Here is a 27,185-nt window from a genome sequence, read left to right as displayed (position 1 = left end):
ATGGAAGAGACTCAGAGACCCCTCATTTTACAGATGAGGAAACTGAGGAACAGGAGATTAAATGTCCACCAAAGCATCATAGGTTTGGAGCTGGAAGGAACGTCAGAGGTCATTTTATAGATGAGGAAACTGAGTCATACAGGGGCAAGTGATTTGTCCAGTTCACATAGGTGGTAGCTATCAGTCATGGGATTTGAACGCAGGTCCTCCAGGGTCCTAGCAGACCTACCAATTATCCTTATTTGTATAATCTATCCTAGAATTTGTCTGGCCCACTCTTGATTTATTCTTTGCTGAGATCTGGGGTTTTCTTTCTGGTGTTTTTGCTTTCTTTTTAGAGTTCCAGAGCTCTCCCCATTGTTTCAGTCTTGACCTGGCCCTCATTTTAGATTTTGCTTCTTCCCTTCTGGGACCCCCTCCCACCCCTCACGCTGGGCAGCAGCTGTTCCCAGATGCTCCAGGGGAGTGGAAGGCCATCACCATGCTCTTTATCATTCTCTCTAGTTCCCAGGGCTGAAGCCCTGAGCAGGTGAGCTGGTGAGTGGGCTATCTGGCACACAGCTATCACTTTCAGGGAGGCCTGCTTCTTAATGTTCTCCAGCAGGGTGGCAGAGACCGAGCTGTATATGTTTCTGGCAGGCCCAGGGCAAAGGGGGAAGACTTTAATCTCCCAGGAGTTGCCACCAGTGAAGTCAGGCAGAGAAACATGAAAGGCAGACGCAGCTCAGCTCCACAGGCCCACCCTGAGTGTGCTGCTGGCTTCCAGGGCCTTGCTGTCTTTCTGAAGCAGTTTCTGAGTCACATTTCTTAGAATTTCACTTGTAAATTTTAATTACTTAGTTGCAGAACAGGCTGAGCCCTAATTAACAATACTGGACCCAAGAAAATCTCCCAAAATTCACCCATGGCAACCAGCAAAAACACTCAATTTTGTAAAGACAGATAGGGTGGGGTGGGGGAACAGGAAGGGTTTTACATGTGTATACATATACATCCATGTATGTATGTGTGTATGTGGGTATATGTCTATGTGTGGGTGTATAGCAGACAGAGAAATAAAGACTCCGCTGCTCACTTGGTGATGTGGAGACCAGAAAGGCCTGGCAGATGTGGACAGCTGGGTTGGTTCCAGTGTTATCTGTCCTTCTGGCCAAGGTGTGTGCTTTCCTTCCCTCCCTTATAAAATGAGAGGGATCTCTGCGTGTCTTTCTAAGCTCTAACGTTCATTGACCCTACAGCCAGAATGTTTTAGGAGCCACTGAATACCAGCCCTCCATCCCACCCCTCCCATGGCCCACTCCCCACCTAATGTGAGCTGTTACCTTATAATCTGAAGGAGGAGCCTGTTGTGGGGACTTTCCTGTAACTAGATGGGGGAAGAGATTGCAAACCCTAGAACTGTCATTTAGGTTCATCCCTACAACACCTGCAGGGAGCAGCAAGAGGGTGAGGGACTGGCCAGGTAGGAGCAGCAAAGAGCCACCACCGAGGCCACCAAGAAGTAAGGAATCCTTCTCTGGGGACTGACTGTGAATGAGCCTGGGCATGCCCAGTGTGAGATTTGAGGAGAAGACCTATGAGAAGGTGAGGAGGTTTCACCTGGAGAGTGTGCAGTGCCCTCCATCTCCAGAGTCCTTGCCTCCCATCCCTGGGATGCCCTCCCTCCTCACCTGTGCCTGGTGAAATCCCTCCCTTCCCCCAGGACTCAGTTCCAATGCCACCCTTCCTGAGTCCCCGGACTCCTAGAGCCCTCCCTCAGCTGTCTTATATCTCCTCATTGTTGTATGTTTGTCCTTCGTTCTTATAGAGGACCATGACATCAAGATGATGACATGATTTGCAGTTGACTTTGATATGAGTGAGGTAGGGCTGTGCAAGGTCACCAGTCTCACCTTCTTTTCCTGAGGCATCTGGGTCCAGTGGCCTGATATTCATCAGGAGGGCTGGAGATGGCCCAGGATGCCATGGGAGACCCTGGCCCTTTCAGGCTATGGTCTTATAGCATTCTCACTTTGAGTGAGACACACTCATTCAATGAATAGACTTCTTTAATTACTCCCCCACTCGTAGTGCCCTCCCTCAACCATCTCACGTCTACTTGTACTCATTCTGTAAACACCTGGAAGAGTCCATGTTGTCTCTCCTGAAAGATGGAAGCACAGGTGTTGCCTTTGTTTCCCCACAGGGTGTTTGGCCCATGATAGATGCTTAATAAACACCTGTTGACTGTCTATGCTGATTCTTAGAGCCCGTTAATAAATCACTCTCCAGTGTATCCAGCCAGTGTGTTTGCAAGTGTGGAATTAGTCAGCCAGCCTACTGATGATTCAAGTCAATGCAACACTACTTAATTAATTCCACATTAATTACTGTGTACCAGTCACTGTCCTGGGTGCTGGGAATACAAAGAAGAAAAAAAAAGGCTAATGGTGTCTGTTCTCAAGGAGCTAACATTTTAGTGGGTGCTAAAGATGGTCTACAGATTCAAGTTGTTCAGTCATGTCTGACTCTCTGTGACTCCATTTGGGGTTTTCTTGGCAAAGATACTGGAGTGGTTGACCATTTCCTTCCCCAGTTCATTTTACAGATGAGGAAACTGAGGCAAATAGAGTTAAGTGACTTGCTCAGGATCACACAGCTAGCAAGTGTTTGAGGCTGGATTTGAACTTACAAAGATGAGTCTTTCTGACTGCAGACCTGGTACTCTATCCACTGCGCCACTTGGTTGTTCTCAGGCTCAATTGTTGGACAAAGTCAGGAAGATCTGGGTTTAAATCCTGCCTTTGACATGTACTAGCTATGCTTCACAAGGGAGTCACTTACTCCTTCTGGGCCTCAATTTGCTCATTTGTAAAATGAGGGGGTTGGAGTAGCTGGCCTATAAGGTCTCTCCCAGTTCTAGTTCCTGAGTAAAAACAGACTAAAGAAGAGGAAGATTGCATGAAGGGATGAGGGCGAAATGTGTCCTGGAAGGCTTCATGGAGGCAGTGGCCAGGAAGTTTGAGCATGACAGAGCCAGAGATAAAAGGGAGTGCATTCCAGGCATGGGGGAACAGCCTCTGTGCTTGTTGAGTTTGGGGAAAAGCTTACTGTCCCCTGTGCCTGGAATACAGAGAACAGAAATTGGAGGGATAGGAAAAAAGCCTGGAGGCTGTAAATGCCAGTTGGAGTTTAAATGTCATCCTAGGGTCTTAGTAGGAAGCCACTGGTGATGGGCCTCTGGGGTCCCTTCCAATGCTGAAATGTATTGTAGACCCTGGAATTCATCCTCCAGCTCCTGCTAGGGCCTCCCCAGGCAGACCCGGCTGGGATCAGGTCCTAGGTGGGCCCAGGGCCACAACAAGGGTGACACTTCCCCAGTTAGTCCAGGCCCTTTGCGTCCAGGATGTCTCAGCAGACTCCCCAGCCCTGAGCTAGCTGTGCATCCCAATCCAGCACACAGGGGAGCATGGAACGTGAGAGTTGAATGCCACTCATCAAAGGGAGACCCTGGGTAGACTCCATCTCTCAGATCCCAAGGGTATCAAAAATGCAGGGGCCAGACAGAAGCCAGCTGTCTTCACTAATTAGCATTTCCTCTTCTGCAAGTGTGCTAATTAAACTGTACACCTCTCCTGCCATGCAAATTGGTGTTTGCCTCTTTTCTCTGAGGAGGTGCCTGGCTAGCTCAGAAACCACCTCCTGTACTCGGGAGCAAGGTCAAGGGCAGGGAGGGTGAGTCCTCATCCAATCCATTATGGCACCCCCAGCAGCACCTCCAGGCAAGGATGCTCATTCTCTTTCCCCCACCACACACACACACACACACACACACACACACACACACACACACACACACACACACACACACACTATTTACTGCTATCTGACATCCTATTGGGAGAGAATCATCTCTTTGGGCTAAAGGATTGTATATTCCTAGTATCAGACGCAAATGCTGGGCCTCACCTGATAGCAATTAATCTGTGATTCATACCCTGGAGCTACTAGGAGGTCACCTAGTCCAAGGTTCTAGGTTTACAGGAGAGGAAACAGAGGCCCAGCAGGGTCAAGGAGCTTGCCCAGAGGCACCAACCAAGGTTCAGATGCAGAGCCTCTGATTTCAGACTCTCCATTCTTCCTATGGTCCAAAGTTCAAGTCATTTAACAAAAATTATTAAGCATTTACCATAGAGTCAGTAAGACCTGAGTTCAAGGCTTGCCTATGACATATACTAGCTGAGTGAACACTGTCAGATCTCTGAGACCGTAAGCGCCCTCCATACCTGGGAAAAACAGAATAAAAAGATCCTAGATCCAGACCTACTTCTGCCCAAACCCTTTATTTGCCTGGGCCTCAGTTTTTTCATTTGTAAAATGAGATGGTTGGAGTAGACAGGCTGATCTAAGTGATCCTGAGGGTGGGTTTCGGCTCTGAAACTCTTCAGATCCTTCTCTCCACTTCCCCCTGCAGACACTGACTGGCCAGATACTGAGCAAACATCTTCTTGGAGGAGGCTGTGTGTGTCTCTGCTCTGCAGAGGCAACCACTGTGGGATGCTCAAAGAAACATGGAATTCATTCTTTCCTGCCCTCCTCTGTTTGTGTGACTGGATGGCTCATTATCATTCCAGAGGTAACAGCTGGCGGAGACATCTGGGACACACAACCCACTAAAGCTAAAAGGGTTTGGGGGAAGACTTTTTGGAGAAGGATCAGAGATGGATGGAGTTTAAAATCTGAAAACGTTAATAGACTGAGCATACTTAAAGGGAAAAGCAGAAGGGGGGAAGTCCAGTGTATCAGAACACCTGGGGAGACACATGGCAGGGCCCTGCTGTTTTCTTCCTTGGATTTCAAGGACCTTGGAGCAGCCAGCATCCCTATGAAAGCCACAGGTTTAGCTTGGGAAGACCTCAGCCCTCATAAGAATGACAATAACTAACCTTTAGAGAGTGCTTACTATGCGCAAGGCACTTTTTAATTGTCATTTCATCCTCACAACAACTCTAGAAAGTAGGTGGTGATAATCCCCATTTTACAGATGAGGAAACTGAGGCAAATAGCAGCTAAGTCCATGGTCTCTTAGCTAGTGTCTGAAGCTGGATTTGAACTCGGGTTTTCCTGGTTCCGGGTCCAGGGCTCTGAGAACTATGGCACCACATAGCTGCCCAGACATGGAACCTAGGAGCACTGTGTCTCTTTGCCCTTCTTGGGCATCTGAGACTCTAGTGGGAGGCAGAAGCAGGTTATTGCCCAGATTGTGTGCCCTCTCAATGTGGGGTCCCATCATCTCAAATGCTTGGATTGCCACCCCTCCCTCCCTCTGTCTCTGGCTCCCTTGCTTCTTTCAGAGATCTGAGGGGGCCTTTTCAGACCTGACCCCAAACTGAGTGCACTCTACCCCTCCCTCAAATTACCCTGAGCTTGTTCTCTGTATATTGTGCTTGTCTTTATCTGTGTCCTTGGGATTTCCCCGTAAGCTCCATTTGGTTTAAAATCTCCCTGTCCCTGACACCTCAAGTGTGTGGAACACAGTGAGTGCTCAATAAATACTCCCCAGATTTTATGGAATCGGCACCCCTTATTGTCCAAGCTCTCTCCTCTTCAAATCCTGGTCTGTGAAATTGGTTTCCTCCAGGGGCATGGAAGCTTACTGAGGACAAAGACTCTTCTGTGGTGCCTAGCCACACACGGTCTGCACGTAGCAGGCACTTAACTAAAGGTTGATTGGACTGAATGGACTTCCTCTGGCAGAAGATCATTTGCGATGCTGAGGGCACAACAGGCTTTCACAATGAGAGACACAAGGACAGAATGAAGGAAGCTCAGTGCATTTCATCTCTGCTAGGTGGCACCACAGTGCACGGAGCCAGAAAGACCTGAATTCAAATCCAACTTCGGACACATACTAGCTGTGTGACTCTGGGCACGTCATTTAGCCTCTGTTTGTCTCAGTTTCCTCAAATGTAAAATAAGGATAAAAATAGCATCTTCCTTACAATATTCTTGTAAGGATCAAATGAGCTATTTATAAAACACTTGGCACAGTGCCTGGCATACAGGAGGCACTATATAAGTTATTCCTAGGGCTCAAATGATGTGAAAAAATAGTCTGAGTCTCTGCTCTGAAACACAAATCACGCTTTCTGATAATGGTCCAGAGAGGTTCAGAAAGATCACAGATCAAGAAGGAGAAAGAACCACTGAGACCATCTAGTCCAGCCCCTCATTTTACAGATGAGGAAACTGAGGTGCAGAGAGGTTAAAGATGATTAACTGGCCCAGGGTCATGGAAGGGCAAACGTAGTAAAGAAACTCAAGTCTTCCTTGCTCCAACCTGTGCCCTGCTCACTGCCTCTCAAAAGAGGAGATTGACTTCCTGCCCCCATGGGCAGGACTACTGGATGAATCATTGAATAAAGTGGATGTCATGGGTTGGAGGGAGTCCCCAAGTCAATGACCTAGTAGGCCCAATAGAGTATGGTAAAAATAAATGGGGTTTAAGTACCAGAGAACAATCATTGGAAAAGGCCATCCTTTGGAAGAGGGCTGAGTCTGGCTGACTAGGGAAGGGAACAGAGAGACTTGTGGACTCATCTTGTTTCAACGCATCAGACAAGCCTCGGCAAACACCCAGGCCCCCAGTGTGGTGTAACCCATTCCCCCAAACGGGTTCTATGGACAAGAGTAACCCAAGAAGCAGCAGATCCAGCCAGGTCCTTTCTGATTGACCATCTGGTCAAAGAAAGAAAGTCAGCTCTGACTTTCACAGATTGGCCCAGCGTTGTCAGTTGCATTGGCCAGACTTTGATTGCTTTTTAATTTTATTTTTAATGCTACCTTCATTCACATGGTTGTTGTCAGTGTGTGAATTATTCCTTTGCAAGCACAGAGGTTCTTAACCTTTTGTGTGTCATAGACCCCTCTGGCATCCCGGTGAAGCCTGTGGACCCTTTTTCAGAATCTTGTTCTTAAATAATAAAAAGGAATGCTAAATTTCAGTTACAGGCTGGTGAAAATAAAGATGGAATTCCTCCTCACCCCTACCCCAAGCGGTCTGTGAATCCCAAGGTAAAAAACCCTGCTCTCAGGCCCATCCAATTCCATCCATTAGTGATGGTGTGGCTCAGCGACTATAGGACTGCCTTGGAGTCAGGGAAGCTAAATGAAGCAGCAGCTGGAACTAGAAATGAGAATGCTAATGGCCAAAGCTTCGAAAGCTGTTTCCCTTGTCAGCTTAAAATTACAACTGGAAACAGGGCAGCTTTCACGTCTGAGCAGACACTGAAAAATTCAACCCTAAAAATAAATTCTCAATTTTTTGCGGCACAGACTGGGCTCCGAGTTTCCCTAGAGCCCTCCTGAGTTTCCAAGAGGAGGGAGGAGGGCAGGAGGAGAATTGTTTCTCCTCCCCCATGAAAATAAATCACCCTTCAACCCAATGCACACTCTCAGATGCCCGTGCAGATTGGACCTCCAAACAGATAAGCACCTTTGCTCACCCACTTGAGATGGAGCCTGCCCAGCATCTGGACAAGTTTGCCTGGAATGCTTGACCTGAACTACCAGCATCCAGGCTTGGACAGTCAGAAAGTGCTTGTGCTTTCCCGGAGAATGTAAGCACCTTGAGGGCAGGCAATATTTTGATTTTTTTTTTTTTTTTGGCTTTGTATCATGCGGGGCCTAGCCCAGTGCCTGCCTGGCATGAAGAAGGTGCTAAGTCGATACTTATTGAATGGAAAGGAAATTTTGTTAAGACATCAAAAGCTTGACATGTGCCCCTTATCAGAAGGGGAGAAGCTTATCCTTGCAGGAGTAATGGGAGAGATGGCTGGGGCAGGTGACAAAGACCGCGTCCCCAAGGTGGCTGTGGGGAGAGTTGCCCGTGAAAGCCATGAGTCCCCAGTTGGCCTCCTCCCCTCAGCTGGAGATGCTGCAGAGGGCAGGGAGTTGCAGTGGTTTTTTACACATTTCATTCTCACCATTTTCAATATTGGAAGCCCTGACAATATTGACTCCCTGCCTGTTTGGCCCCTTCTCCTGGTTTTCCATCAGCAACTACGGTGCTAATCAGGTGAACAGCACCTGGTCCCCTTCTTGGGTCGCCTCCCTAAAGAGAGTTAAGTTGCGCCCCTGGATGTATTCCAGCAGGATCTGCCCTCTCCTCTGGATGGTGCGCAGCAGCGGCTTCAGGCCCTGGTGCCCACCTTGGCTCTCCCAGAACTCGGGATCCATCCGTAGTGACTTCAGCAGCATATTCTCTAAGCATCCAGAGGCAATTATCCTCACCACTGATTCCGGAAATCTGGAGGAAACAACCCCAGCACCCGGGACAGAAAGGAAGCAAACAGAGTTTCAATTCCCTTGTTTCTTTAAGGCCTACAAAGCATTGTTACCCAACTGCCCTCAGAAGGGGGTATTGTGAGCCTCACCTTACCTGTGGGAAAGCTCAGGCTCAGAGTGGTGAATTGACCTGTCCAGGGTCACACAGCTAGTAGGTGTGATGGAGGGTGAAGATCACCCTCCCATATAGCCCCCACCATGACTGGACTGGTCACCTGGGGATCCATGGAACCACTTATGGAAGCAGAGAGAGAAGCTGTGGGAGCTCATGCTACAAGAAGTGAAAGAGAGTCTGGGAGAAAGAGGCAAGGGAAGATCTGAGGGTCCCAGAGGCAGCCCTTGGCTCTTAACTCTTCATTCTCCAGCTCCTGATGGGAGGCTTTCCCTTGATCATGCTGGGCTGAACCTCTCAGCCCCTAATGCTACAGTGCCCATGGCAGCTGTTCATCTATCAGGCAAGTCATTAAAAAGCACAGTGGGGCACAGTGCACAGAGCCCAGGATTAGGAATGAGGGGCCCTGCATAACCTTGGGCGAGTCATTGAATGACCACTCTGTATTTGCTGCTTTGCCTGGTTACAGCTCCGGGGAACAAGACACACCCTTATTTTTCCAGCATCCATCTGTGGGATGTCTCCCCCAATTAGATTGGAAGCCTGTTGAGGGCAAGGACTGTGTTTTTATTGTGTCCCCAGAGCTTAGCACAGTACTTTGCACATAGGAGGCACTTCATCAATGTTTACTGGATTGAACTTAACCTCTCTGGGTCTCGGTTTCCTCATGGGTAAACTGAGAGGGTTGAACTCCGTGTTCTCTGAGGTCACTTCCAGCTTGGTCTAGAATCCTCGAATCCTGAGGATTCATGTCTTTAGACTGTCAATTTCCAACTAAAAACTTAAACTACACTGTTGGTTCCCCCTGTGCTGCTGGGTGAGCTTTAACCCTTTTGTGCTGGGGCTGAAGACTCTTGCCTGCTACCTCCTCACCTGCCCCCTGTTCTTCAATCATCATCTTCATCCCCATCTCCCAACCAGAGCCTTGGACTCCACCCCTGGGGGCCCCTCCTCTTGGGAGGGGGGAGGATTTTGTATTCTCACACCTCCCTGCAGTCTGTTTACCATGTCCCCGTCTGTGTTCCCTCCGTCCCTCCCTCCTCCCACCTCATTTCCCATGAACCCCTGTTGTCTCCTTTCATTTAGGGTTAGCCTCTGGTACCTTGTAAGCATCTTGGAGGTAGGGTTGGCTGACTTACAGTTGTGCCTAGCAGGTAGCACAGTGCCTGGCTCTTAGTAAGCACTTAATACATATTTTATCTGTTTATCAATCACCCTAGCTCTCCCTGCCTGTCTGTCTCTTTAGCTAAATATCTATTTCCACCCATCTGTTCATCTCTTTCTATCTCTCTCTATTACTTTATCTAAATATCTCTTTCTTCTGTCTTTATTTCTATCTATCCATCTTTCTATCTTTAAGTATCTATCTCTATGCTTCTCTACCATCTCTCTCTCTCTCTCTCTCTCTCTCTCTCTCTCTCTCTCTCTCTCTCTCTCTCTCTCTCTCCCATCTCTCTCTCTCTCCCTCCCTCTCTCTCGCCCTCTCTCTCTCTCTCTCTCTCTCTCTCTCTCTTTCCCATCTCTCTCTCTCTCTCTCCCTCCCTCTCTCGCCCTTCTCTCTCTCTCTTTCCCATCTCTCTCTCTCTCTCTTTCTCTCCCATCTCTCTCTCTCTCCCTCCCTCTCTCGCCCTTCTCTCTCTCTCTCTTTCCCATCTCTCTCTCTCTCTCTCTCTCTCTCTCTCTCTCTCTCTCTCTCTCTCTCTCTCTCTCTCTCTCCCATCTCTCTCTCTCTCCCTCCCTCTCTCTCGCCCTCTCTCTCTCTCTCTCTCTCTTTCCCATCTCTCTCTCTCTCTCCCTCCCTCTCTCGCCCTTCTCTCTCTCTCTCTTTCCCATCTCTCTCTCTCTCTCTCTCTTTCTCTCCCATCTCTCTCTCTCTCCCTCTCTCTCTCTCTCTCTCTCTCTCTCTCTCTCTCTCTCTCTCTTTCCCATCTCTCTCTCTCTCTCTCTCCCATCTCTCTCTCCCCTTCTCTCTCCTCTCCTCTAAGTCTATTCTCTATCTTGCAGTCCTACCCTGATCAGTCCTCAGGCAGCTCTCTGGGTGGAGAGGAGTACACTTGCCTCTAGGACTAAAAGTGTGGAAGGGCATACCTTGGGAGATGAGTGTGACTGAGTGACTGTTGAATTTAATATCTTATTATTTGCTTTTCATTTTAAGTAAATGTTCTATGATGTCACGTAACTAGTTCTAGCTACTTGGAGTGGGGGATTCAGAGGGAAAGCAGGGGCTCATGAGCAGTGGTTTTGAACACACAGTGAACTCCCAAACAGTTCTGGGAACCTAAATATAGCAGGGGGCATGGGGTAAAGATCAAGACCCAGATGTCCCATGACCCCAAGTCTACCCATCTTCCCATTAAACCAGGCTGCCTCCCAGACAATGTTGGACAGTTAGAACATCTTAATGAGGAATAGTTGAACAAACTCTATGCCCTAGGTCCCCAGAGGCAGCCAGCCTCATCACTCTTTATGGTGAAAGCAGTAATGCAATTGTCTGTGGTTTCTGCTCATATTAAGGCTGTATTAGTAATGCCTTTTAATGAGTCTGGTCTTAGGGAGGAACCATGGAGAGGAGCTTGGCCTTCTCTCAGCAAAGTGTGTATGCACTGGGAGGCAAATTCACTCTTTTCCAGGTAAGAAATGCTCAAAAGAGAAGGAAGGCCTGTTTCCCTGACCAGGGTATGGGGAGGACTGGATTTGGGCATAGCCAACTGTTTCCCTTGGGTAGCTGGGAGGGGATAGGTGTCTCCATATGATGATATGCCTGCTCATACTTATGTAGAACAAAGAGGTAGGAAAATAGGAAAGCAACCAACCCCTCCTCCTTGGCAGGCCCAGGGCTCTGATGGGAACCCTAAGGCATAAAAGCAGTGCTGGGGATATAGTGGAAAGAGGGCTGGGTTTGGAGTTGGAGCTTCTGGTTTCAAATTTTGACTCTGACACTTACCTTGGGAAAATCACAAAATCATACAATCTCAGACCTCAGAAACCATCTAGTCTAACCCATTCCTGAACAAAAATTACCTCTATGTCATCTAGTCTTTGCTAGAAAAAGCTCCAGGGAGAGGAAACCCACTTTTCTTTTTTTAACAAAGCCAATTTACTTTTGGATGCTCTAATGGTTAAGAAGGTTCAAGTCAAACCTACATCTCCTACTCCGCAACTTCCATTTGTCATTTCTAATTTGATTTTAGCCCCACCCCACCCCCTCCACTGCTTACTCATCTGAGCTATCTCTAAGGTCTTGTCCAGCTCTATGGCCATGGAGGACATGGCACCCAGTCAAATGGTACTACGAGAATGACAGGATGTCAGAGCTGAAATGGACCTCTGTGAACACTAAGCCCAGCCCACATCCAACAGGAATCCCTGCCATGAGCTATCCAACAAGGGGTCATCTAGCCTCTGCTTATAAGATCTCTCAGGGGAAGGACTTCCTTTCTTCCTTTCGGCAGTTGGGGTTAAGGGACTTGTCCAGGGTCACACAGCTAGTAAGTGTCAAGTGCTGAGGCAGGATTTGAACTCACGTCCTCCCGACTCCAGGGCAGCTGTAGCATCCACTGTGCTATCTAGCTGTCCCTTGTTTCATCCGTAGCCTCTGGTGCTTAGCACTGCCTGGTAGACAGTAAGTGCTTTAAAAATGCTTGTTTCCCTCCTTCCTTCCACTGCTTGAAGATCCCTGGGGAAGGACAGTTTCACCACCTCCCCAGGCACTCCAAGCCCCTTCAACACAGCGTTCATCATTAGTAAGCTTTTCCTGACATCACACAGACACTGGCCCCTGTGTAACTTCTACCCATTCCCCTCATCGTGTCCTCTAGGACAAACAGAACAAATCTAATGCTTTTTCTGTACTCTTTCTCTACCCCGGTCCTCTTACACATGGCCGGCAGCATCCCTGAACGTACCCGTCTATGCCCTCAAGAAGCCTGAAGTTCAGTTTGGTTTCTGGGTGCGAAGGCTTCCCAGCATTATCGATGTATACCAGGTGAGATGGGTCACTCTCCTGGACCTAGTGGAGAAGAGGAAGAAGAATGAGGAGGAGGAGGAGGAGGAGGATGGTAGCAACCATAATGACAGCTCACATTTATATAACACTAGACCATTTGCAAAGTATTTTGCAGACGTGATTTCACTTGTTCCTCACAAATGCCTCACTTGATATTAATAATCAGGGGATCCTCATCATCATAACTGCTAGGATTTATATAGAATTTTCAGCTTTGCAAGGCACTTTACACAGCTGATCTCACTTGATCCTCACAATAACACTGGGAGGTAAGTACTGCTATTATCCCCATTTTGCAAATGAGGAAACTGAGTCTAGGAGAACCTAAATGACTTGACCCTGGTCACACAACTAGTAAGTCTCTGCTGTGGGATTTGAACTCAGGTCATGCTGATTCCAAATACAGCATGCTATCTACTGCATCGCAGAGCTGCCTCATCAAACAACCTGCAAGGCAGGATCTACATATGCTGTTACCCCCATTTTACAGAAGGGAAAAATGAGACTCAGAGAGCTTAAGTGTTCTGCACACAAAGTTAGTGTCAAAGGTGAGACCTTGAGCTTAGCACTAATGAACCTTGGAGGACACAGCAGAATGGAATTTTCTTAATGTGGATTATTTGTTTTTAGGTAGATGAGCTGTGGTATTATAGGGGTACCAATGTGCCCCTGGCGATTTTCTTCCAAAATACATTAGAAATAGCATTTTGTTCTAGGAGCAGACAGGAGGCCTTGGGGGGTTTCTGTAGAATAAGTAGATATGTAAATATGTAGAATTCTGTAGAAAATTACCTCTATGTCATCTAGTCTTTGCTAGAAAAAGCTCCAGGGAAAGGAAACCCACTTTTCTTTTTTTAACAAAGCCAGTTTACTTTTGGATGCTCTAATGGTTAAGAAGGTTCAATAAGTCTCCTACTCCACAATAAGGTAGATAACAACATGGTAAGTATTTTGGTTTTTTTGTTTTGTTTTGTTTTTTATTAACTTATTTAACTTTTAACATTCATTTTCACAAAATTTTGGGTTCCCATGGGAGGTATTTTGTGTATGACTTGGAGTAACTGTCTACTGAAGCCCCTTCCAACTCGATAATTCTGTGATTCTGGGGCCAGGGAAGCTCCTGTGTCCTCTCCTGCTCTAACATCCTCTGACCCTTTAGTCTGTCTCCTAAGCAAGAGAAGGAGGGGACGAGGCTGAGGAGGCAGGAGAGACTTACCAGGATGTGGACGAGGAGCAGCTCGCCTGGATTTCGGCATTTCTCTCGGAGTCCTTCTTCTAGGCATGGATCCGAGGGCTCAGGCTGAAAGCCACAACAGTAGCGATCCAGGCGGTCGTGGACCTACAGGAGACAACAGCCCCCACAGTCTAGAGAACAGCTACTCTATTATTTGATGCTGCACAATGGCCATTCCCACCCAAGCATTCCTCTCATCCTCCAGATTGCTTCTTGCAGCAGCAGCCAAAGGTCATTGAAAGATTCTCTTTGCACAACTGAGCCAGGCCTTGGGCTAGTTAAAGGAGACAAGAGATCTGAGCACTGGTTTACCCTGATGCCCATTGGTACACACATTTGCTAGACCAGGGTTGAGGTGGTCAAGTTGAAGTGGCCACATCTGCCACTGGATGTCCATGCCATAGTGTAGGAACGTCACAAGTACAGGAGCCCCCATCTTGAGGGAAGCTGCTCCTCTCCACTCCAGGAACACCCCATATCATGCCTGTATCTAGCCCTCAGGGCAACCACTCCTTATACCCAGACATGGCTATATGAATATGCTATAAAATCTAACACAAAATGCCTTCCATACTGTTTTTAAAAAACCTGGGTGTTCTCCAGTTGACTGGAGGGTTATTTCAGAGCCAGATCTCAAAGGGAGAAAGCCAGAGAGAGCTCATGTTGTTTTACCAAGGAATTCCACTAATACAGAATCTGGTGGCCAGTCCCTCATTGCCTTCATGGGAGATCTGTGTTTATCTTCCCCAGCCAGCATCCTGGCTCCCTAGACTGCAAGAAAACCTAGGGAGGTCTCTACTGGTCTCTGCGTAGCTGGGTGAGGCTAGGAGGGTGAGGAGACAGGACCTATGCTGGGCAAATTAAAAAGTGGGGGCGGGGGGCACTGAAAAGGACTGACCTCCATTCCTGACGACTCACTACTGTCTGGCAGTAAAGTGAGTCCTCAGGGAGAACAGGCACCTTCACTGCCTCCTCTGCCAAAGGCACAGAAGAAAGCTTTTCTCTATGCAAAGCTAACTGACCAATGGGGGAATGAAACCTGCCACTTTAGTCTCATTAGCATCCAAAACCAACTGAGTGCACCAGCCCAGAGCTCCAGACTGTCTTTAAGAGGTTTATGGATTATTATGTTTGAGCAGCAACAGAGGCTTGTGGACTAAGAACTGAACATGGTGGCTGGGAGAGCTGGGTTCCAGTCCTGCCTCAGACCTTTGCTAGCTGGTGACCCTTGAGAAGTCCTTTCACTTCTCAGTCTCCATTTCCTCATTCTTAAAATGGTGAGAACAGCCTTACTCTCCCAGGCTTGTTATGAAGAAAGGACCATTGTCATCATCATCATATTATAATTTTATTACATTGTAATACCATACTATATCTCTATATTGGGGGAGGGGATGATGATTTCTCAAAAGAGACTGACCTAACATTCCAAGCAAAATCAAGCAGGTAAAAAGCATATATTGTCTGGACCATGATGTACTGGGGCAAATCGCTTCCATCCCATGCATGACATCTGCAAAATGAATGTGGAGGAGTTGGATGGTATGGTCTCTAGAGTCCTTTCCAGCCCTGGTTTTATAATTCTACAATCCAAAGTCTGATCCTCTTCCAGAACACAAGCTTTGGAACACAAGTACATATGTACAACACATGTAACTGTCATGTCACCCTTAAATCTCCTCTTCTCAAAAAAAATAATCTCCCCTGTCTGAACATCCTTCACTCCTTTGACCAGTCTTCATGGGGAACAGTGTCCAGGTTCTTCACCAGCTTGATCACACTCCTCTGGGCATTCAAACTGACCACCTATTCCAAATGTAGTCTGACCAGGTGAGGGAACAGAGGAACCATCACCTTCTTCACCCTCAGCACTGTGTGTCTCCATGGACCCAAGCCAGCACACATAATCTATCCATCCACTGAGCCTGGACTCAAAACCTTTCCAGCCTAATAAGATATAGTCCTCAAGAGTCCAGCATTACCACATCATGATGAGGCTGGAGACACTGACTTGGGAATGGGAAAAGTGTTCTTTCCTGCAGCCCAGAAAATAAACCCTGCTTTGAGCACTCAGAGCCAGTAGAAATCAGTCAGCAGGTCTAAAATATTCATACTCTGCCTCTCCTTACTTCTTAATTACATTTTCTAGGACTATCTGTAAAGGGGACAGTAATGAGTGTGTTTTCTATGAACAAATACTTGTATTCTCCTTGCCTGATGGCATGGGGAGAAAATGAGCGAGTTTGGACAGCTGGGAAGAGGGTGGGAGGGAGCTGAAATTTGAACTTGACTGGAATTTATGCAAATACAAGAGGATGAAGAGTTGTGTTAAAGCCTCATAACTTGGAAAATTCTCTGCAAGCCCTAGAGAGATGAGCATTTGCCAGTTTTCTCTGTTAGAAGTGGAACTTTTCTAAATCATACCCAGGAAGCAGGTGACAGATGCGATTCATCACCAACCAGGGAACAGTTAAGACACAGAATGCCTCTCCCAAGGACAGGGCGGTCTGCAGGCAAGCCAAGGCTCCATGGCCATGGCTGCAGCTAAGAGCCTCCCCTCCTGGCAGCCACCTGTGGCTCATCGCCTCCTCCTTTGGTCTTGCTGCCACAGAGACCAATGCCCACTGATTGGGGCTGGAGTTCTTCCACCACATTTTTTGTCTCCCTTTGGTGGGAGCCTTAGATGTTTGGTCCAGGACAATGCCCACTCATCCTCCATCATACAGGATTCTTTATTTCCCTGATGTACAACAGACCCACTCCTCTGTTGGCCTCATGGGAGATTTCCTCTTCCTCCTTCTCTCCTGTCCTACCTTCTTTCCTTCCCTCTTTTCTCCATTTCTTCCCTCCTTTTTTTCTCTTCTTCTGTCCTTCCTTTCCTCCTTTTCCTCCTTCCTTTTTCACTTTCTCTTTCTTTTATTCTTGTTGTCTTTCTGTGACCTTCTCTTTCTCTCCTCCTCTTTCTCTTTTCTCCTACCCCCTTTCTCCTTTCCCTTTCTCCTCTCTTCCTCTATCTCCCTCTCTTCCTCTCCCTCTCCCTCCTCTTCCTTTCTTTCTGTCTTCCTATCTGTCTCTTTCTTTTATTATTGTGTCTGTTTCTGTGACCTTCTCACACTGCTTTCCATTTCTCTCCCTTCCTCCCTCTTCCTTTCCCATCAACGTTTGCTGATGTTTCTCTACTGTCTACTATTATTTGCACATAGAGGCCACAGGCCACTTATTTATAGAGGGCAAAAGGGATTTTGTCCCACAAGTAGCATGTGACACCTCACTTTTTGAAAATCAGGTTTACTTTGGATGTCTGAGCATCCACAAAAAGCAGTCACCCAATGGCTTATTCTAGCTCTTTCTTTGCCCTGCCCTCTTCCACCCTTCCCTATAAAAGGATTTCCATTTCAGAAGTGCAATGGAGCTGCCGAAAAGGACCTAGTCCAACTATTTTCCTAATGATTTATTTTCCAGTTTAATATCCTCCCTTCCAGGTTGGCTTGAGTTTCCATCTTCTTGAGTAATGAATTCCTGAGAGAAGAATCAGGGCTCTGTGCAAATGGGAAGTTTCTTCAACTGTATAATATAGGAGGTGGGACCTTTTGAGTTCTAAGCCCTATGACTTATGGGCCTGAGCCAACTAAGAGAGCAGAGCCACCAGCATGGAATACTCTTCCTTCTTTCCCCTCTTGTCCTCCTCCAACCTTGAGCTATTAGACTCCCACTAGGACTGCCAGGCAGGAAGAACAACGTGGCCAGGCACAGCACAGAATCATGGAGCACAATCCTTCTGATAAGAGAGAGGTCTGCTAGGCCTTACCAGCTGCCCTCCAGACTCCCAACATTGCTATCTGCCCCACGGATGTACCTTCAGGACCCCTGGGCCTTGCCATATGCCCTGCCTCTAATGTTCATGTCTGTGTCTGCGTCAGAGTCTATATCCATGTCCATGTCCATGTCCATGATTATGTCTACGATTTTATGTGCTATCCCCAAAGTAAGTCATGAGTTTGTTAAGAACAGGGACTTTTCCTGTTGTATCCCCAATGCTTGACACACAATAAGAGCTTAATAAATGTTTTTTTCATTTAGTCACCATGAATAAGTCACTTCATGCTTCTGATTCTCAATTTCCTCCTCTGCAAAATAGAGAAATAAATGAACACATATACACCTATGTGTGTCTATGTATACATACATACATATATAGGAGGGAAGCAGACTAGGTGATTCTCTAAGGTTATGTCCCCTCCGATTCCTATGAGGTCTTGATTACATAAGACACTGTAGCCTAGAAAAGACCCACAAGACCCTATAGAACATCACAATAGCTATCATTCACATGGCATTTTAAGGTCTACAAAGTGCTTTACAGATATTTTCTCACTTAATTCCTACAACACTAAGAGGTGGGTGCTGTTATTATCCTCATTTTACAGATGAAGAAACTGAGGCTAGAGAGAGAGATGAAGTGATTTGGCCGAGGTCACCCATGTTGTGTCAGAGGCAGGATTTAAACCCTAGCGTTTGTTTGCCAATGCTCAAAGGACCTTGGCTCAAATAGTAACTTATCCTTACTATTTGCATGACCTCAGGCAAGTCACTTTACTTCTCCCTCTCTAAAAGAAGCCTCTCCTCATTCTCCTCAATGCTAGTGCCTTCCCTCTGGCAATTATCTCTTTGTGTCTGTCTCCCTCTCTCTGTCTCTCTGTCTCTGTCTCTCTGTCTCTCTCTATCCTCTCTTTCTTCTCTCTCCACATAGGGCATCACACCCTTACCTGCTGGTGTTCTGCCCAAAGCAAAGTCCCCCACTGCACCCTGGGCCATCTCCAGTCTTCCTGATCTGTATCTGGCCACTAGATCCAGATGGCTCTGGAGGAGAAAGTGAGGCTGTTGACTTTGCACAGCCCTCCCTCACTTAAATCCAACTCATTTGTACGTCATGACATTACCTCCCTGATGTCATGGTCCTCTCCAAGAAGGAAGGATAAATGGCGGTTTCAGCAGCATCCCCTAAATACCTTGTTGGTGCACAGTTGTTTGCATGCTGTTTCTCCCATTAGACTTTGACCTCCTAGAGAGCAGGGACTTTGCTTGTTTTGTTTTTGCCTTTTTTGTATTTCCAGAGCTTCAAGTGGTGCCCAGCACATAGTGGGCACTTTATAAATGTTTGCTGACTGACTGATCCCCAAATTCTAAATCTATGATCCCAATTCAGTTCAATTCCACGAGCATTTGCTAAGTGCTTACCATGTGCCATCCCCCCATGCTTGGTGCTGGGGATGCAAAGACAAGATGAACCAGAAAGAGTGTCTGCCCTTAGATGATTGGCAAGAGGCAAGATACGCTCAGATCAGCCAAACAGAAAAAATGAGCTGCTGTTGTTCAGTCTTGTGTGACTCCATTTGGGTTTTTTTTTTTGGCAAAGATGCTAGAGTGTTTGCCACTTCCTTCTCCAGCTCATTTGACAGATGAGGAAACTGAGGCAAACTGGAAGGGGTAAGGGGAGAAAATCACTAACTTGAGGGAATCAGGAGAGACCTTGTCCAGGGTTCCCATCCGTTGGTGGAACTCTTTCTTCTCTTGGAGTCTTTCCCTGCTGGAGCTGTGCTCAGTTTTGCTGAATGCAAACTTTCCCCGTCTCAGACTCAGAGACTCATAGCCCCTGCTGGGTAGGCAGATGCCCAAAGCATCAAGTTTTCCTCTCACTCCATCTCTTCCCCTCCTGACTCACCCCTAGCAGGGAGCCCCCTGTGATCTTCCATTCTTCCAAAGTTATTTTTGGCTGTGAAGAGAAAGAAAGTCTTGGGGCAGCAGGGAGTATTGGGAGGGAGCCCAAGATTCTCCGTCTCTCTCCTCTCTCTCTCTCAGTGAAAGGAGGAAGTCATCCATAAGCAGCAGGCTGACCCTGAATAGCTGTGGTTCTCCCTAGAAGAATCCAGAGCCAGATAGTGGCATTGGGAGCAGGCTAGACTAAGGAAGAAAAAGCTACCTTGACCTGGAGTCTGCGTGGACTGATTCACCCTTTGAAGTCTCTGCTCTAGGAACTAATGAATGGAAAATTTGCCTATCCTGGCCCAAGGGGGTTGCTTGAACAAGAAAGAGAAGACAGCACTAAGTAGAGGAAAGATCCATCAGTCAACATTTATTAAGCTCCTCCTATGAACCAGGTATTGTGCTACATACTGGATATAAAGTCAGGGAGTCTGAGTTCATTCTGTCCCTAAGTAGCCATGTGACCTTGGGCAAGTACCTTAACCACTTTTAGCCTCAGTTTTTCCAATATGTAAAACAGAAATGGTAACAGTACCTACTTCACCAAGGTGCTAAGGAACAAATGAAACAATGCAGTGAATGAGTTGCTGGGTTTGGAGTCAAGAAGACTCTTCTTCATGAGTTCAAATCCAGCCTCAGACACTTGGTAGCTGTGTGACCCTGGCCAAGTCACTTCACCCTGTTTGCCTCAGTTTCTCATCTGTGCAATGAGCTGGAAAAGCAAATGGCAAACCACTCCAGTATCTTTGCCAAGAAAACCCCAAATGGGGTCATGGAGAGTTGGACTCAACTAAAAAGATCCAACAACAACAAACTATATGCAAAATGAAAGACAATAGAAGTGTAGAAATACAGTATAAATCTAGAAATTTAGAGCAGGAAGAATCACTTAGCCTAAGCTCCTCATTTTAGATATAGGGATACTGAGGCACAGAAAGCCTGATTTGCCCATGGCTGGCAAAGTTGGCATTCACATGCAGGTCCCATGACTCCATGACCTCTTAACTATGGAAGCAACATTGTGTGTGTGCATGTATGTATGCACATGTATGTATGTGTGTATCTATGCATGATCAAGGCTGTGCTCCAGCTTGGGGAGCTGGGGAGAGAAATTAAGAAGAGCTGAGACTTTTTTCCTCTTTACTCTTGGTTATTAGGACAATTAAGCATTTAGACAAGTTACGCTTTTATGTATACCAACTGCCTTTCCAAGGATGGATGGTGGAAGGAGGCAGGAAATCTCCCAGGAGACAAGAGGAAAACTATCATCCTTGGCTCCCACTCTCTGGAAACAGCTAAATCCTTCTGACATTGGGATATGTGCAGGGCCCCTTCCTCTGCAGCAGCAGCCAAAGAAGAGAGGAGCCCATCCCCTGCTGAAGGCTCATTTGCCTCTCTACCCAAAGTATGAAGTTCTCCTTCTTTTGACTGGTCAGCCCTGTGGAGCCCCAAAGGACTATGGGGCTAGGCTCAAAGACTTCCTTTTGAAATTTCATATTCCTCTTTTTTTTCTTTTTTTGGCTCGATTTTCTCAAAGTGTTCCCAGACTCTGGGTCCACCAGCTTCTTCTGCTGCTGCTCATGAAGATGCATAGTAATTCTTTATCCCAGGCCATAACAAGAACATGCATTTTAATAGAGCACCTTCCTTTGTTATTTGCTGGTTAGTTTTTCTGATTCCTGTCTCTGATGTCCCTGGGTGAGTAAACATGGTCATAGCTGCCTTGTAAAGCATCTCCTTCTCTTGACAGGCTTCAATAATAAATCATCTGTCTCAGCGGGTAGCAAGGTCATAATCCCTCACACAGCAGGTTATGATTTTCTAGGCAGAAGATTAAGCATCCTTAATCTGAATGAAGACGAACAGAGAAGATGAATCCCATTTAGAAAAGATGGATTTCTAGTCGCTGAACAGGAGCCAAACAGACAAGTCAGCAGAAAGATTCCATTTTTCTAGCTCTGAACGGAGGCATCATAAGTCTCCAGAGGTCACTCCCCTTTCCACACGGCTGAAACCACAAACTCTGTCCATGGGCAACCGAGCATGAAATTGCCTCAATCTCTGGTTTTAATACTTTCCTCCATGCTCGGTTGCTTCCCATAATACCCTCTAATGACCTAGAGGGGCCACTGCAAGGGCCCTCCCTTTTTTTCTTGTATTGCCAGGTTCAGTCTGACAAAGTAGAATAACAGGTATCCAGTTATATGAGAGGCAGCAGGGAGTGGTGGGGCACTGGTCTTAGTCCCAGGAAGACCTGAGTGCCAGTACCAGCTCTGACACTTATTGGTGTGTGACTCTAGACAAGTTACCTAAACTTTCAGTGTCCTCAGGCAACTCTTTAAGATGAGGAGTGGCAGAGAAGATGCTGGTGTGCATGGGCAAAGGAACTTTCCTCCTCTGGGGGTACCTTATACTGATGGAATCCCAGGTCTACGACCAGTCCCTACACAGAAGTAGTACTTGACTGTCTTCAGACCACTACACACACACACACATACACACACCATCTCATTTTGACCCTTACAAAAATCTGGAGAGGGAAGCACAGTATGATTATTAACGTCTTTGGATAGATGAGGGAACTGAGGCTCACTGATGTGCCAGCTATGGAGCTTCAGGCTTCCCAGCCCTAGCCTAATAACCTTTCCACTAAGCCACATTGAGAGTTCCCTGGAATTGGCTGACTGAATCTCTAAAACAGCATAATGACAGAGTAATGGATAGAACGTTGGACTCAAATCCAGAATCATCTGGGTTCAAATCCTGTCCCTGGCTCCTTGTGAGCCACTTAACACCTCTAGGTCTCAGTCTACTTATCCTCTAAAATGGGTCAATAATATCATACCTACCTGTCAGGGTTGTTGTGAGGTCCAAATGGAATCATAGACTAGGCCAATGTGCAAACTTCCCATTGTTATAGGAGTGTCAGCCTGCCTTGAGCAGCTTATAGTCTAAATGGGGATGAGAGAGAAGGGGGGTCTCTGAGGCATGCCAATGAGGAAGGAGGTATCCCTAAGATAGTGAGCAAAACCTCAAGCTTTAAGCCCTGGCCCCAGACCAAGTTCTGTCCTGAAAAGTCACCTAATGAGGTCAGGTCCTCATTTACCAAATTGATCTGCCATCCTGCTGTTTTCTCACTCCTGAGGGTTAGACCATTACTGTCAGATGTGATAAATAATGATGACAATGCTTTTTCTTCCCTGAAGATGCTGCACATTTCCTGACCTGCTGCTGAATCACAATCTCAGACTTGGATGGGCAGACATGGGCAGAGGGCTGGACTTGGCGTCAGGAAGATCCACATTTGAGTTGTCCTGACTCAGACACTTACTAGCTGTGTGACGCTGGGGAAATTAACTCCCCTGAAACTCCCCTGTAAAATGAAGAGGTTAAATTCCACGGCCTCTAGGGTCCCTTCCAGCTCTAATCTAGGATCCTATGATCCCCTAGAGTTCAGTCTAGCCAGGGAAGGCTTTTTTGGGGGGAGGGGGAGGGCAATCAGGGTTAAGTGACTTCCCAAGGTCACACAGGTACTAAATGCCAGACAGAGGATTTGAACCCAAGCTTTCTGACTCTTCCCCCTTCAGCCATCCTCAGATGGAACAGTCCCAAGTTCTCTCCCCATCCTGGTCACCATCTTATTGTTGGTATTCCAGCTCATCTAGGGCCTTCCTTACCCCTCCGTGATCTAGCTCCCATCTACTCTTTGGGTCTTATTTCAAATCATTCCCTTCCTGAAAACTCTCCCTGATAGCTCCTCTACCCTCACACCATCCCACCTCCTACTTCCACAAGCTGGGAGTCAGTCCCCACATGACTGAAATCCGCTGCTCCTCACCATCCATCCCTCTCAGAATCCCTGTTTTCTGTCATCACAGCTCAGGGACCAGTCTCCTGGACGAGATCCTTCTTGATTCCCCTAGTTGTTAATATTTCCTCCCTCCCTCCTCAAAATTCCTTCATATTAACTTAGCTATGTTCACACTGAATCCCTGCCAGGAAACATAGAACATCCCCAAACTCTCCAAGCTGAAAATTGCCGTCAGATTTATGGGACACCCTCTCCAAGTTCCATGAAGGAAGGTACTGTTTTCTTTTTAGCTCTGCATCTTCAGCACAGAAGCAGATGCTTCATAAAAGCCTGTTGAGTAGGTTACTCAACCATCATTAGATATGGTCCTGCAGATATAAGGAAATACCTACAGGGCTGTTGTGAGACTCAGCTGAGATAATGTGTTTGCATACTTCAAAGAGTCATAGGAGTAGCTGAGGTTATTCATATGTCCAGCTACTTCTGGTCTAAATGGGGAGGAGAGAGAAAAGGAGGGATTGGAGGCATGCCAGAAAGCTGGGTATAGGGCATTGGGACCATTAGCTCCCTCTTTGAGGACACTAGGGATGCAATGCAGGACAGGGCTGGTGCTGTCACACAGTTGATTTATGAGGACTTCACTTATACTGGATCAATATGGCAGCTCCTGTTGGGTCCTTTTATGTCTTCATGACTCTTGTGCTCTTCCACTACAAAGTTGACACACAGAAGAGCTGCCTTACATTCAGCTGCACAAAGAAGGGGAAATACTACAGCTGGGGTGACATTGGGGCCCTAGGGAGAGGGGGTGCTGCCCAGAACAGACCCATGAGGTAAGCAAGTAAGGCTACCCAAAGAGAACTGAGACTCCCTCAACAGACAAAAAGCTTTTATGCGAAAACCCTTTGGGTATGCTCTGAGATGCTTCCACAGGATGCATGCAGTTTATCCTACCCCTTGCCAAAACTCTGTCTTTGATTTCCTCTCCAGAGAAACCTGATTCCGTGCCAACCTTGCCTCTGGGTTTTCAAGGAAGGATAGAGCTGTCCAATGCAAGAACATTTCACTTGATGGGTAGGGAGAGAACCAGGAAAGAGGTGGCAGGAGCCCAGGGGGTCTGAGTGCCTGGCACAGATTTGCCTAGAAGTGCCCTGTTTGGAGAGCTGCTCATTCTATAAGCAGACAGGTCTCAGGGGAGTAGGAAGTCTGCCACCTCGGCTGGAGGAAGGGGACACTGGGGTTTTGTTCAGAACAGAAAGCTGCAGTGTGTATTTTCATTTTTGACAGGGCCCTGGGGCTAAGAGACTGTGGAAAGGAAGATGCTAGAGGCCATGGATGTCCATCCATCTGGGTCCTTCACTCCCCTCCTTATTCTCCCTTGCTCCAGAGAGTCTGTTCCTGGAAAAGACTGCCAATAAACATTGTCTCCCCCATTAGACTGTGGGCAGTAATTTTGGGTTTTTTGGCCTTTCATTTTATTCCCAGTGCTTAACCCAATGCCTGGCACACAGTAGGTGCATAATAAATGCATGTTGACTTGAATTGGCTTCTCTCAAGGAGCTGATCCTCTATGGGGCAGATCACACATATAGGGGAAGTTTTGTCTATGGAGTCACAGAGATGGGGACTAGAACCATGGGGTCATTTCCAGAAACAAAGGTGGTATTAATTTGCTCCTAGAGCCTTAGATGGAAAGGGTTGAGGATTGGGAGTGGGGGGGAGGGTGGCTTGAAGGACAGTTGATCACATGTCCTGGGTTACAGAGTACCAATCAGGACTACCTAGCCCAGGGCAGAGTATCAAAACGGAGGGGATTCCCTCCCTCAGGCAGGATTGGGGTCTGCTTCCTTGGATGTGAGGGGATGGGCTGGCAGCAGGGGGATGGACCAGCTGGGTGGCTGGAGATCCAAGCACCCGCCCCCATCTCTGTTTCCTTCCCAGCTCCATTCCCAGCTTGCCCCACCTGTGCCCTGCATGGGTCTCAGTGAAAGGCAGACTGGTCACAGCCCCTCCATGCAGACCCCCTCCCTTAGCAGAGGCTACTGGAGAAGCGGAGGGCCTTGAATACCTGATGGCAGTCAGCAAGCATTCACCCACTTACCTGGAGGAGGAAGTCAAAGAGGGCCAGCCGGGCCCACTCCGTATGGTGGATGCCCAGGCAGGGGGCCTCCCTCAGTGGAGCCCCAGAGCCGTCCACTCCACACCGGAGCCGGAGCAGGGCCTGGTACTGCAGCCATCCCAGGGCAAAGGAATTCTGATCACGGTCACTGTCGTTCAGGTGCTGGATGTCCGGGGCCCACCAGACCACAGGACGGGGCTCCCCCCTGGTGAAGCGGTAGGGCAGCAGGGGGCTGTGGAAATGTCTTGCCACCACGGGCAAACTGCGGTGCAAGCCCAGCACCCGGTCCAGGTGGAAGGCGAGTACCTCGTAGAGGTCCTTGGGCCGTTTGATCAGCCCGCAGAGGCCCTCAGAGCACAGCTGGCCAAGGTCCGGGGGAAGGCCATTCTGGGTGCCCTCCATAGAAAGGCCTACTCGGAGGACCTGCCCGTGCCCGGGGATCCTTGCTCTGCCCATCACCTCTCCGCGGGCCAGCAGCCGCATTTTCCACACGTCGTCTGCTGTGAACCATGGAGGGATCTCACCCTCCTCCAAGTGGCCCCCGCTCACCCCATTATGGCACCAGACGGACCCCTGATGCCCTTCTGTAGAGCCTGCCGACAAGCTAGCCCCCCGACCCCAGGCCTCCTTCTCAGCCCCAACTGTCTGAACATCTGGGTCATGCAGAGTGGCTCTGGAGTCCTCAAGGAGAGAAGTGAAGGTGGCTCCTTCCAGGTGGGTGCCAGGGGAGATCTCCTTGACTGGCAGTTCTGGGAGGTGGTCTCTGTGCCCAATCGTTGTCAAAGCCAAAGGGCCCTTGGCTTTCTGGCCCCTGGCACCTTTCCTCCCCACAGGAATGTTCCTGGTCATGCCCAGGTGACTTGAGGAGTCTCCCAGATTGGTGGTGATGGTGGCAGCAGCTGCAGCAGCATTTCTCTTGGCCCGGCCCTGGTATCTGCTGGGATGGGGCCGGCCTTGCCTTCCTCTATCTTTGGAGCCTCGATCATCCTTGCAGACCAGGCTGGAGTTCTTCAAGGAGGCCCATCCTTCCCAGGGTCCCATGGGGGGCAATCTTCGACCCTGCCTGGAGCTCAGAGCCCGTGGGCTGCCTAGAGGAATGGCTTCCATCACCTGGAAGGGCTGGCCAGCCCAGGAAGAAGATTTGGCAGAACCAGCAGGGCCGTGGGCTGGGAGGCCTGGGGAGAAGCCGGTGAGGGCGGCCACGGACAGGGCCAGGAAGAAGCAAAAGCCAGTAAGGGGCAGCCTTTTCCCACGAAGCCTCCTCCAGAGCCGGGAAGCCTAGGAAAGCAAAAGCAGAGAGTGGGGGCCTTCAGAAACACAAGTGGAGACCTGAAGCCCAGGCCAGGCAGGCCCTGTTGGAGGAGGCCTGGCTGGCACCAAGCTCCAGGAGGAAGTCAAGACCTCAGGCTGTAGGGGAGCTTGGGACTCATCCTCACTTTACAGATGAGGAAAGTGAGACTGGGGGAAAATGACCTTGTTAAGGTCTCACATGGTAGAGTCAGGATTTTTAACAACCAGCATTTATTAGGCACCACTGTGCCCAATGAAACATTTGTTAGGTACCCACTCTGCCTATTATCTATTAGGCACCCACGGTGTCAGGAACTTAAAAGACAGAAATGAAGGAGACCCTGCCCTCAGGCAGCTTCTAGTCTAGCTAGTCCTCTGATTTCCTCAGGGAGGCGCTACAGACCCATGCTGATCCCTGTGCCTCCGATCCTTCCCCAGAGGTAGTCAGACGGCTCTCAGCCAGTGGGAGGCTGGCCTGACAGACTGGGTCCCAAGCTGGGCTTAGACCCTGAGGTTCTGCTGATG

General features: G+C 48.1%; 1 protein-coding gene across 1 annotated transcript in view; it reads right to left on the bottom strand.

Moving 5' to 3' along the window:
• Nucleotides 1–7,710: 7,710 nt before the first annotated feature.
• Nucleotides 7,711–27,185, bottom strand: part of GASK1A (golgi associated kinase 1A) — a 62,965-nt gene continuing 43,490 nt past the window's right edge. The window contains exons 2-5 of the mRNA XM_072651076.1: nucleotides 25,353–26,648; nucleotides 13,660–13,782; nucleotides 12,343–12,446; nucleotides 7,711–8,287 (exon numbers count right to left, since the gene is read on the bottom strand). Coding sequence (XP_072507177.1) covers nucleotides 8,053–8,287; nucleotides 12,343–12,446; nucleotides 13,660–13,782; nucleotides 25,353–26,648 — 1,758 coding nt within the window. The 3' untranslated portion in view covers nucleotides 7,711–8,052. The remainder of the gene's footprint in view (nucleotides 8,288–12,342; nucleotides 12,447–13,659; nucleotides 13,783–25,352; nucleotides 26,649–27,185) is intronic.

Source organism: Notamacropus eugenii, chromosome 3, assembly GCF_028372415.1.
Source record: "Notamacropus eugenii isolate mMacEug1 chromosome 3, mMacEug1.pri_v2, whole genome shotgun sequence".
Classification (NCBI taxonomy): domain Eukaryota; kingdom Metazoa; phylum Chordata; class Mammalia; order Diprotodontia; family Macropodidae; genus Notamacropus; species Notamacropus eugenii.
Note: the sequence above shows the minus strand (reverse complement) of the source record. Positions and strands in the feature narration are given on the sequence as shown.